Source organism: Capsicum annuum, chromosome 5 (genome assembly GCF_002878395.1).
Source record: "Capsicum annuum cultivar UCD-10X-F1 chromosome 5, UCD10Xv1.1, whole genome shotgun sequence".
NCBI classification, from domain to species: domain Eukaryota; kingdom Viridiplantae; phylum Streptophyta; class Magnoliopsida; order Solanales; family Solanaceae; genus Capsicum; species Capsicum annuum.
Window position 1 is genome coordinate 7,561,661 of NC_061115.1, and position 12,438 is coordinate 7,574,098.

The 12,438-nt window shown below is 36.5% G+C and overlaps 1 protein-coding gene across 2 annotated transcripts in view; it reads right to left on the reverse strand.

The window, feature by feature from the left end:
* LOC107870264 (sporulation-specific protein 15) overlaps positions 1 to 11,675 on the reverse strand; it is a 19,050-nt gene extending 7,375 nt beyond the window's left edge. For both annotated transcript variants that reach the window (XM_016716733.2, XM_016716732.2), the window contains exons 1-9: positions 11,301 to 11,675; positions 7,339 to 7,548; positions 5,583 to 5,678; positions 4,999 to 5,051; positions 4,746 to 4,842; positions 4,582 to 4,655; positions 3,578 to 3,689; positions 2,543 to 2,653; positions 1,620 to 1,696 (exon numbers count right to left, since the gene is read on the reverse strand). In XM_016716733.2, coding sequence (XP_016572219.2) covers positions 1,620 to 1,696; positions 2,543 to 2,653; positions 3,578 to 3,689; positions 4,582 to 4,655; positions 4,746 to 4,842; positions 4,999 to 5,051; positions 5,583 to 5,678; positions 7,339 to 7,548; positions 11,301 to 11,438 — 968 coding nt within the window. In that variant the 5' untranslated portion in view covers positions 11,439 to 11,675. The remainder of the gene's footprint in view (positions 1 to 1,619; positions 1,697 to 2,542; positions 2,654 to 3,577; positions 3,690 to 4,581; positions 4,656 to 4,745; positions 4,843 to 4,998; positions 5,052 to 5,582; positions 5,679 to 7,338; positions 7,549 to 11,300) is intronic.
* Between the last annotated feature and the right edge of the window lie 763 nt (positions 11,676 to 12,438).

Genomic DNA, 12,438 nt, shown 5'->3' on the forward strand with positions numbered 1-12,438 from the left:
TTATTAATCAGAAAATTGTCCCACTTTTTACTGCTTATTTCGACTAAATTGTTTAGAACTTGACAATATGTCGATACACATTAGCATTTTTTCCAATAAAAAACAGCATAAAACACTTAATAGTTAATACAAGTCATCATTGTATAGAGGGAATACGGTGTTCAATATTATTGTATATGAAATATCAGGCATTTCATGCTGATAATCCATTAAAAAACACATGATTAAATAAAAACCTACTCAATTGAGATACTTCGATTTGCCACAGAAAATCAGAACCTAAAAATAAAGAGAAACAATTTCTTCTTCATTTTTTTAGCTGGTAACTGTAAAGAGAAACAGTGTCAATTGTCCAACATCATTTGCACAAGCACCAACAAATTAGATTTATCAGGTCAAGTACGGGTAGCCTGACCAGTCTGTTCTATTAACCACTAAAAATCCATGCTACACATTGATAGGTCCAGCTTCTGTGGTGGATGACAACCCCAGTAATTTCAATGCTTTTCTCAACAAGGGCAAATATATTGAGAAAATATTTTAACATCTCTGAGACAAACAAAATTTTTTTGGGAAAGAGGTGTAGTAATCTAGTAAGATAATTTTTCGAAACGAATAATCTAGCAAGAATGCAAGATATTAGACGAAACTTCTCAAAAAGAAAAAACTTTTCTTTCAAACGTTTTTAAGGCGAGGAAATTCCAATTTTTGATTGCATACAGAACTACTCACATAAGTGTATAATCAAGCTCTAAATTCAATTCCAACCTCAGAAAAGTAAAATAAGTGGGTTAACCGAGATCCAGATATGGCCCCAGGATAAATGATGTTATTGGTCACACGTATCAAAAGTCTTGGAAATAACCTCGGAGGTGGTTTCCAAAATGGAATATGCTTTTCATAAGAGTTCCAAATCATCAAAAAAACTTGTACAGAAGCATGCTAACTTGGTATCAATCCCCCAAGTAGAAAACCCAAGTAATTCACATAAATGAGGCCATTGTGCTTTATCTAAAAATATATCAGAGACGGTTACAAATACTCTTTTTTGGTTAGAAAGCATCTATATTTTACTTCAGCATCATCGGCCACATGGGCATTGGTAGTGAATTGATCACGGTAATAAGTCCGGATCGAGTATCACTTTTGGATTCACCGCCTATGCACTTGAGGGAGAGATACTCTGTCATTACCATAATGCATATAAACAGAAGATGAAAAAGGGTTTGTACCAAGGGTGTGTCCTGATGAATAATGGAGTGGTAAGAGAACCATGAGGTCTCGGGTTCAAATCCCAACGTTGGCAAAAAACACTAGGCGATCTCTTCCCGCCTAAGTCTCGGTGGACAGAGCTATTCGGTACCTATGCTGATGGGAGGTAGCAGGTTCCCATCTGCCCTAGCCTAAGTGGACAGAGTTATTCGGTACCTATGCTGATGGGAGGTACCCAGTAGAATAGTCGGGGGTTGTATGCAAGCTGGCTAGGGTACTGCCATCATAAGAAATAAATAAATAAATAAAAGATGAAAAATTAAAAACAAATATATATGAGGCCAAGATCTTTTGCTTCGTCAGTGACTAGTGAAATATTTGCAGAAATCGGAATGTGCAGTTTTAACCTGTCATCTGAGATCTCCTTTTCAGCTTTGTTTGTGGAACTAGCAAGAGATTCAGTAAAGAATTTCAACTTATCAACCTGCAAATAGTTGAATATTGCTTAAATCTTGTGGAAGATGCAAAGCACCTATTTGTGTAGAGGAATGATATTTGCTAGCCGCATCAATCCCAGTGGTCTTTGTGTTAATAAAATTTAGTCAAAGAGAAATTATCAGAAGCACAATGCTTTCAGAGCATTAAGGGAACTAGGACATGATGACATTATATTTTCAGGCAAACTGGCACAGAAGACAAAAGGCAGGAAAACAAAGTGAAAAGTTTGGTTTGTCAACTAAAAAGAGTTGCCTTGGTATCCAGTATCCACCATACCCTATCCCAACATATAGAAAGGAACGAACTGAAGCAGCTATTTCACAAAATGTAGTTGTAAAAGTAGAGCTGATGAACACCAAACTCTTCATCATAAAATTGTAGAACACTAATCCCCAAAAGGAAAACAAAGGGAACGAAAAAGAAATATTTCAATGAACCCAGAATCACTCATGAGTGAAAATTTTTGAAATATGGTAAACTCCACCAACAATGGCATGCTTGACAAAAAAGTGGATCATGATTTTGAGCTTAAAGATATTTAGGCCCATAACAACAGCCAAGGCAATGAATACTAAATTAGAAAAAAAATACTATATAAGCACTAAACAAATACTTAAAAGAAAATTTAAGAAGAAATATTTCGCAACATACGGGACAGACGACCCAAGGCGTAAAAGCACACGCGGGCAGATAATATCACTCTTGGGCAAACCTTCCAGAGACTTTCATTGACAATACAAGAAACAGAAGAGAAGCATGATGCACTCCATGAAGGGAGACCAGACCTTTAGTTTCAGAAAATAAACATGATCAGATTAAAGTGACAACATACCTTTTGAGAATGGACTTCTGGAGAGTCTCCATATTTAAGAGATTTTTTCTTCAGTAGAAGCCCTTCTAATCTGGAGCAGACCCGAATATGTGCAAGTGCCGCTTTCAGAGCCTATTGGAAAAATATAATGGTCACACAGCTATGTCATAAAATTCTAACTACAAAAGATATCAGATAAGTAGGTTGGCCTAACATATGTAGTGCTAGGGAAGTTTCATTCATTTTGGTCTCTTATCATGTTAAGATTGATGAAAGCCCCTAATGCAACATCCATCTTCAATAAGCTAATTCATAAAATAACAAAGTTCTGAGAATTACGCGTTTGTGGTAAGTTAAGACACAATTTCTACCAATTATTTTCAAGTGTAGAAGTCCATTCCTGAAGCAATGGAAAATGAATCTCATGAAGTAACCTCATGTATCACTTGCTATGACAAAACATTACAATGCAAAACAAAAACATGTAAACTTCTCCTCTTCTAGGTAAGGCCTACAGAGAGACAATAACTCGTCAAGCCTGTTCGTCAAGCCTGTCGAGTGAAGTATTCTTCTTCTCTAAAGTGAAACATATGTTACCATCTTGGAGCACGGGGTCAGACCATATTTGGAAATTCTGAGCGACTGATCAGATTTGTGAATTGGAAGTAAATGGAGAGAAACGCCTGAATAATCCATGTGTTCATCTTCTATAGAGAACAATTCCATTTTATAAATGAACCAATTATGTTTATCAAATACTAACACATGCAAAACACCACCTTCACAGATTTATACAACACATTTCATTCCAGGACATCTCAAAATGTTTTTGTTTTTCATCCAAAAAACAACATTTTGTTAAACTTTCACCCAAACCCATTTAAAATTTAAGGTTAAATCATGATGCGTAGTTCATTGATTAATCCAAATTTAACCACTAAAATAATTTCTCATTCTACTGTGTTTGAATTAACTTCTTAATCCCATGCCAGATTGATTGTGCCTAATAAAAAGGGTGGATGGAGCAACAAAAAACAGAACACTAATCAGGTTCACCTCTATTGAAGCTGCAGTATCTTTGGAAATTGTTTCATGGTTCCCACTTGCGTTCTTTACTGTTTTTATTTCATCAAGTTGTTTAGTCAATGTCGAAACTTCGGCATCAATTCTGCAGGTGGAAAGCATTTATTACAACTAAAACAAAAAAACGCAGGATGAAAGCAGAAATCAATGGCACAACATCAATGGGTTGAGTGGTAGCTCACTTGTGAGCTCCCTCAACTTCAAAGGTGGAAGGTTCGAACGACACAAGGGGCATCCCATCCCCCTTTCCTCCCTTCCTCCGACGTAACACTAAAAAAAATTTAAATGGCAGAATATCAAACATGTAACCTGTATTTTTCCATCATTAATAACCAACCAAATTATTTTAAAATAAGCAAAACGAATTCTTTTCTTCATTAGACAGTCTTTGATATGAGCTGTCTTTTTACATATATGGCATGTCTAGGACAGAATTGGATCATAAACAAGTTTAAGATCACAAAAGTCTCAAATGATTCCTTGGACATGTTTCAAGGCCTAGCTACCTCTGCTTTATCACCATATCCTAATTTTTTTAAAAAAAAAACTGATACTCCTGTTACTTCAAAACTTAACACATAAGGGAAATGCCTTCTGATATTGTATGAATCCCTTTTTCCACTCTTTGAAGTCTCTACAACTATCTTCATTTACATGAAAAGAAATATTAAGGAATCAAAAGGAAATAAGATAGCGTCAAAGGTTGACAACGTCGTGTTTAAATGTTGTTGTTTCTTTTCCACCCTAAATAAATTAAGTTAGCAGGAGATTTCTCATCTCTCGACTTAATGTGATGCACTTACTTCTCATAAGATAATAAGACGCAGTTACTCATTGACTAAAGAAAAAAGAAATTTAGTGCAATCACCAAAGCTCTGAAAACACAAAAGAAATTCCACATCAAAATAATTAGGCTCCAACCCCGGGGTTCACTTATAAGAGATGTCAAAAATTTCAGGTGTTATAAGAAGGAATACCTTCCGAGTTCTGCGTTAATTTTCAACCCTGTGATGGCACTTTCTGCAAACTGCAATAGCTCCTCACGTTTTACCTGTCAATGGATTGAATGGAGAGCCATCAAAATCAAGAGCTTATCAATTATGGCGTACATTTATAAAAGATGGGAAGACTTCTCCCTTACAACTACTTCGTCTTGGTAGTTTGAGAAAGCTTTTGCCAGATCCTGTATGCTGCTGACTATTGCATTGTGAACCGCTTTTCCCCCAGTGAGACAGAGTCTGCATGTGACCAAACCCAGTAAAGTTTCAGTCAATAACTGTACCCACTCCCCACATACCATGTACTGGAAGAGCAGTTCAATTACATGTTGTCAAAATCACAATGTATGCTATGAAAGTCATATACCCATGGACTATGATAGTAAAAGAACTAACCCAAATAATTCAAGAAGGATAGAGACTTCCTCCTCGTTAGGTGCTTCAAGAATCTGAATCGTAGAAAAGAGTGAACATACACGATCAGCAATTTGAGATCCACACAACAAGCAAAGTATATGTGAAATATCCAAGTTAAAAGATATTACAGAACCTGGTGGAGAAAACATAAAGCACCAACTTTTCTCCAGGGCATAGTCAGCCAAATATAACATTTTTTTAAAATCTAGTTCAAATAAAACATTCACCATGGGCGTCTTTGCTCAAATGAGACAATAGTTTTTTTTGGGTGGGAATTGGTAACACAACAATAATTTGGAAACAGCCTCTAGCAGAAATGCAAGGTAAGGTTGCGTACAATAGACCCTTGTGGTCAGGCCCTTCCCGGACCCTGCGCATAGCCGGAGCTAAATGTGCACCGGGCCTTTAACATAACAATAGTTGTAACACTTCTTAAAAAGATTAAAGCAATCACGAAGATCGAAATTGAGCCAAAATGAATCAGGAACAAGAGTTACAGGAGAAACCAAAAATAATTGCAATTTTTTTTCCGAAAGAAAGCAGGACTAAGAAATGTAGCATACCATACATATCGATATGCCCTCCAAAGCTTTACTGTAAAGAAAGACATCACGAAAGTTCAGTGGCTCACCGCCCATCTCAGAATCATAATAGAGAACCTATAAAATGATAAACATGGTTAAGTCAATCTGCATGAAACCAAATATCGTGAATGTAATTAATGTAATTATTCAAGGATGAATGGCAATGGCATCAACAAGGAAAGAAGAGGAATGCAAAAGACAAAAGAACATCAAAATTAGTGATTGAGTTTGTTCCATGTCCAAGTAACAATAGTATAAAGAAATGACCTGTAACTAAGATAAGACAAGAGGGGGACAACAATCTAAATAATCAGATTTTTTTCCCTGATACGGCAAACTCCAAAAAAAAAAAAAAAAAAAAAAAAACTATCCAAGAGCCTTACAGTGGCCACTTGCTACTTTACTCCCTCACCAACTCAAACTCTCCAATCTTATTGTTTAAAGTGAAGGGTATTAATCACTGTGCTATCTCTTCCTAGTCAAATCTAAAAATCAGCAACAATATGAGAATTGTATTCGCAACAAGTAGAAACCACTAACAAAAAGCAAAAAAGGTTCTTTCATATACTGCTCATAAAAAGTGCAAGAACCCCTAGATCAGAGGCAGCAGAACTCAAATAAAGTTTGAAACGATAAAAGCAGCTAAAAAAATATGATACCTGATCCACATTTTCTTCTAAAATTAAATTTTCACATAAGAAGTTACACTCAAATATTCACTGCTTCACCAGTGTCTAGCAAGATGATTTCTAGTGAGCATTGATTCTGCAACAGCTACGTACAAGAATCTAGTTGGCTCATAAAGCATATGTACAGAATAGATCTTGGACCTAACTCAATCCCAAAAGCTAGCTCACGAGGGGAGGATTTCCAAGTCCATATAAAGAGACCGATTCTCCATCCGTTTTCCAATGTGGGACTCTTAACATTCCCCCGCACGCCCAGACCTTGTTAACTGGAGCGCGGACTATATAATATGGGGGCCCAACTTGGTTAACAAAGATTGGGATAGGCCTCGCTCTGATACCATGTAAAGAATGGATCTTGGGCCTAACTCAACCCCAAAAGCTAGCTCATGAGGGAAGGATTGCCCAAGTCCATATAGGGAGACCAATTGCCCATCCCTTTTCCGATGTGGGACTCTTAACAACTTACATAATCAAGGGACATTAATCTAATAACATGCACAAGTTAAATCAATAGGAAGGTACTAGCAAGAGTCAGATAAGTGCCACAATCAGGATCCATCATCGTTAGTTTGTCAATTAGTTGATATATAGAGCCATTACAGAAGGATACAGAACAAAGTAAAGTCAGGGGTTGCTTCACTGATTTTAAAGCAGCAGATTTAGACAGATGGAGCCTGGAGGAGCAAAGATTTCAAAAGAAGCAAAAGAATCATGAAGAAGAAGAGCAATAGACACTGAGATCAACTCTTCAAAAGATAACAAGATGAAACAACGGCAAAGAAAATCAATAACTGCAAACTGTTAGAACATTTATTGTTTCACCCCATCTGAATATCTGCCTGGTGAAAAAAGCACCCAAACTGCATGGTGTCTCAGACACAGTAATCTTACAAGAAGAAAAAATGTTAACTAAGACTGTCTTTTTCTTATATGCAATCAAAAGACAAAAAACGAGAAATTGTGTCTACAAGGAGCAAATTCAATCCTGTTTCATGGTAATAGGAGAAAGATAACAGAGAAAGAGCATTCAAGATCAATCTACTCACCAATGGTTGTTTTCTTGGTTCCTCAGAAGGATGCTGCTGATCATTGTTCTTCTCTGTATCTTCAACAGAAACCTCAGACATGTTATCAATTGCTTTAAGTGCAGCTAACCATCTTTTCATCAGCTGAACTCTCTCTGGTCCTTTGCAGGAAATAGAAGCTTCTTCCAATCTCTGGACCGTCTGTTTAAGGCTTTTGAAGTTCCTATTCCCCTGTCATGAACAATCGTATTATCCATGCTTGTTTCATCACATAAAAAAAAAAATTAGAGCAATCACAAGGGTTCCTAGAAGTAGAATGGATAGTTCCTGCATTTCATGAAAGATTTTATTATTGAGCATTATTTGAGCTCTGTGCTTATATGTAACAGCAGTGTAGCATTTACTTTTTCCAACAAAATATTTCTTTTAACTCTTCTATGATTGATGCATCAGCAAGCAAACAAACTATTTAGATGCATTTGTTTATTTTCTCCAATTTATATTAATACTTGCATTCAGTTATTAGTTCTTGTAGTTTGCTACTGCCGAGGACAAGCCTCGTGTCAACTGTGTCTTCCTTTTTCCGTGATCTTCTGCAATCTAATTCATCATAAAGCTGATTTCTTTTATAAGAAAATTATACTGCCCAGCCCTCTAATATCCCTCTTCTTAATCATCAAATCAGTTCTCCAAGCCAAAATATTATTCTATTAAGAATTCAAACCAATTTATTATCTCAATCCTGTACATGTTTGCTCATGTCAATTTAAGACCTATCCTATTCCGTCACCACATTTGAAACCTTAGCTTTCCAACAAAGTCAGCCCCTAAACAAGTAGGAAAGGTGAGGGATGTAACTTAACACCATCTAGAAGTTCAAAAAGGTTCAACCTGACTACCTAGTAAACAGAGAAAATCTCGAACGAGCTTTAGTAAATCTGACCCTGGATAAACTTTTCCTGGACACGAACATATCTTGTTTCTCTCCTGAAGAACCTTTCAGGAAGATAGCGGACCAGTAGGCGAAGTGCAATTTTGAACTCATAAATGCAAAAGAAAAACTTAACATGCATTTCATTTCACCATCACTCTGGACCTAAAATAAATAAATAAACCCTATCTAATAGATTAGATACTTAGACATGATAATCACACAGTTCAACATGGTATGAGAGTAAGCATAGATAAGGAAAAAAAAAAGGGCGGCCCGGTGCACTAAAGCTACCGCTATGCGCGGTGTCCGGGGAAGGGCCCCACCAATATTAAAATGCTTGGTCTTGGTGAAAATCAAATCTGGGATCTATGCTTACTCTAGATCCCGGATTTGATTTTCACCAAGACCAATCATTTTAATAGTTTTCACATGCTTGGCCAAGAAAAAGAACCGAGCGCACACTTAAGGAGGTGAGGAAGCATGTTGAAAATCTAAAATAAATGAATAGATAAATAAATGAGTGAGCTTACGAAATATCTGAACAAGAAAAGGATCATATTTTCAATTACAAGAAAGGTGTAACGACCCCATTTGATTGCTTAAATTAAACAGCAAATAATATGCAACTCATCCTGTTACATTAAAGAGCTCATGACATGATTAGCTTGCGTCCAACCATCTATTATATTGCTGCTAGTGTGAGTTTATGAAATTTCTTCGTTCTTTTTTTTTCTATAAAGAACTTACAGGGATATGAATATAAAATGCAAATGACTTTTTTTAAATAACCGTGGTGTCAGGGCCAGTTTTAGCGCACCTAGATTAAATACAACAATCCACGGGAACCTGCCACCTCCCACCAGTAGCAGATATCAGATATCAGGTAAATATGTCCACCAAGGCTAGGCTAGGACAAAAGGGAAGAATCACCTAGTGTTTTTTTGTCTCTGCTAGGATTTGAACCTTAGACCTCAGGTTTTCAACACACTCCATTTAGCACTACGCCACACCCTTGGGTGCTATAAAATGCAAAAGACTTCGAATTGGAATGATATGGATTATAAATTCTTTGTGAGAGAGGGCAAAGGTTGATTGATTGGTTTGCCGAGGATCCGTATAGTCAATCTCTACTTATTTAGGATTGACGCATAGTTGATTAATTGATTCATTTAACTTACAAAATATCACATGAAGCTTAACCAGCACGTTTATGGAGCTAAATGATCAGAAACAAAATCTATTGCATTCAAATTTTAATTGCTTAACTCTCAAAATATAGGCTTGCAATCAGCACGTCATTTCAATTCTCAACAGCTTACTTTACCAGCTTCTCCCTTTAATTTACCTATACAAATGCAAACTGTAAAAATGCAGCAAATTTTCTCTCCTACACATGGACAACTATCAAATACCAATATCACGTAAATGCAGTGCTTATTCATCCCAAAGGAAACCGTCTAGCAGCTAAGAGTACACAACTTTAATTGCAGTACACCAGTACCAATCTAGGTGGGGAAAAAAGCATAAATGGTCCCAAAAAAAAAAAAAAAAAACTAAATATCATTTCTTCACGAGTTTCATAACTCAACTATCCATTTTCCCTTACCTATCTTCTTTGTATTAAAACACATCTCGATGTTGGCCTACACCAGGTAAAAGGAAAGATGATAGTTGAGGTATGAAGCTTGCGGAAAAGTGATAGCTCAGGTGTGTAAAGGTATGCTTTAAGTGTGTTTTTGACAATAAACTCGACAAAGAAAAAGAAAACTGTACTATGTTTTCTGTACTTGATTCTAGCTCAAAAACCATAAAAGAAAAACACTATGCACCCAAGGGCGTGGCCTAATGGTCAGTGAAGTGGGTTGACCACCATGAGGTATCAAGACAAAAACACTAGGTAATTCTTCCCATTTGTTCTAACCTTGGTGGACAGAGTTATTTGGTATCCATTGTTGGAATTAGTCGAGGTGCTCGCAAGCTAACCTAGACACCACGTTGTCAACAACAACAACAACAACATACCCAGTGTATTCCGGCAAAGTGGGGTCTGGGGAAGGTAAAGTGTACGCAATCCATACCACTACCACAGGTGAAGTAGAGAGCCTGCTTCTGATAGACCCCCGATTCAGGATTCAGGACAGATAACAGTATAACAAACAAAAAAACATAAAAGCATACAACAAAATGGGATACACACTGCTAGATAATAAGGGAAACAAGACACCCGCAAGGTAATACTATAAACTATCTATTCAAAATCATAGACATCACTGAAACACCATGAACAATAAACTCCAGGTGCAGATACAAACAAAGCACTTATCTCTACTATTACGGACGAACTCCTATCCACTAACCCTCTATCCTAATCCGCATCCTCCACACCTTCCTATGACCCTTTGTAAATTGTAGACACCACATCATCAAAAAAAAAAAATTCTATTAAATGCCAATATCACTTAAATCCACTGCTAATTCAACAACAAGGAAACTGTCTAGTAGCTAAGAGTACAAAATTCATCACTATTTTTTCTTCTTCTTTTTTCTTATAACAGTGCCTAGACTAATTCCACGGCGTACCTGTCACCTGCTGGCAACAAATACCAGAAATCATTTGTCTCTACACTATGTTTTATGTATATATAGTTGATGTTGAACTCCCTTCGGCTAGTTCGTATGTTTACTTTTGAACCCTTAGTAAAAATCCTGACTAGTACTCGCAAGCTAGCCTAGACACCATGTTATCCAAATAAAAAAACAGATGCACACAACAAAAATGCAGCAAATTTTGGATTAATTGCCAATATCACTTAAATCCACTACTTATTTATCAGCAAGGAAACTATCTAGTAGCTAAGAGTACACAGTTCATCACTATTTTTCTTCTTCTTCTTTCTTATATAACTTTCCTTCACTAATTACACCATATATCATATAATTTTAAATCATTTGTTTCTGCACTATGTTTTCTACACATGATTCTAACGCATATTTCAGCTCAAAAATCAGAAGAAAAAAAAATTGATAACAGTAAGGAGACAAAACTTACAATGCGATCCTGTAAGATTTTTGCGCCTTCAGCAACAGCGTGACCGACGGAATCAGCGTAATTCATCACAGTACGTGTAAGATTGTTGTTGTTACCAACCTCTACTGCTTTATTCATAGCTGATCGCAACCACGACATTTTTACAAAATTTTGAAAAATACGAAAATGAAAATTAGGGTTTTTGTAAAGGAAGAAGAAGAAGAAGAAGAAAATAGATGTGTAAAATTGCGATGAATTGGTGTAGTGAAAGAGAATAGGGAATCGTGCATGCAGATATGCGAGGTGTAGTGTTGTGAAAAAAGTTACTTATGAGATATTGTATGCGACTTTGGCGTGGGGAGGGGAGTAGAGTTGGGACATAGTCATGGTCCACCATGATTATACAATTTTTCGCAACCATCATTTGGAAATAGCCGTAAGATTGCGTATGTGGTGGGGCACTTCCCAGGATGTTATGCGTAGTGATAGCTTTAGTGCATCGCGCTGATCTTTTACCATACGAACCCTGACTCGAAACCTGATTCCTGACAGATTTTTAAAAGTTGGATCTGATTCTCGATTTAGATCGTAAGATGGGACTCAATTCTAGATTCGGGACTCGAGACTCAATTCAAATTCAAGATTCAACTTTTGACTTTTGACTCCGACCCGAGAGTTCGTCCTTGGGCGAGGTTGGTTTTCGGAATTTGAATCGTGATTGACTGATGAGATTGAAAGAGAGTTTGAGAAGTTATTTTTGTAATTAAATTTGAGTAGATAAATTTATTGAAAAAACACTTAAGTGAACTAGAATATATTTTTTTGGAAATTACACCCCGACCCATCAAATATCTGACTCAGGATTCAACTCCTAATCTGACACCGACTCAAGAGTCGAGTATTTGATTAAGTCGAATTTTGGGTCTCAAGTCGGGGTAGGGTGGTGGTTGAAAGAGAAATTTTGAAAAATATTTTTCTTACTTTATATTTGTGAGATGGACAACTATTATGAAATAAAAAGGTGTATAACACAAGTTCATATATCAAACAATTAATATGAGAAGAAGGGAACAAGCTCATATATCTCTCGTTTGAAATGAAATTATGCTCTTTATTGTTAATATATTTATTGAATCCATCAAAACTAACGAGGCTCGAA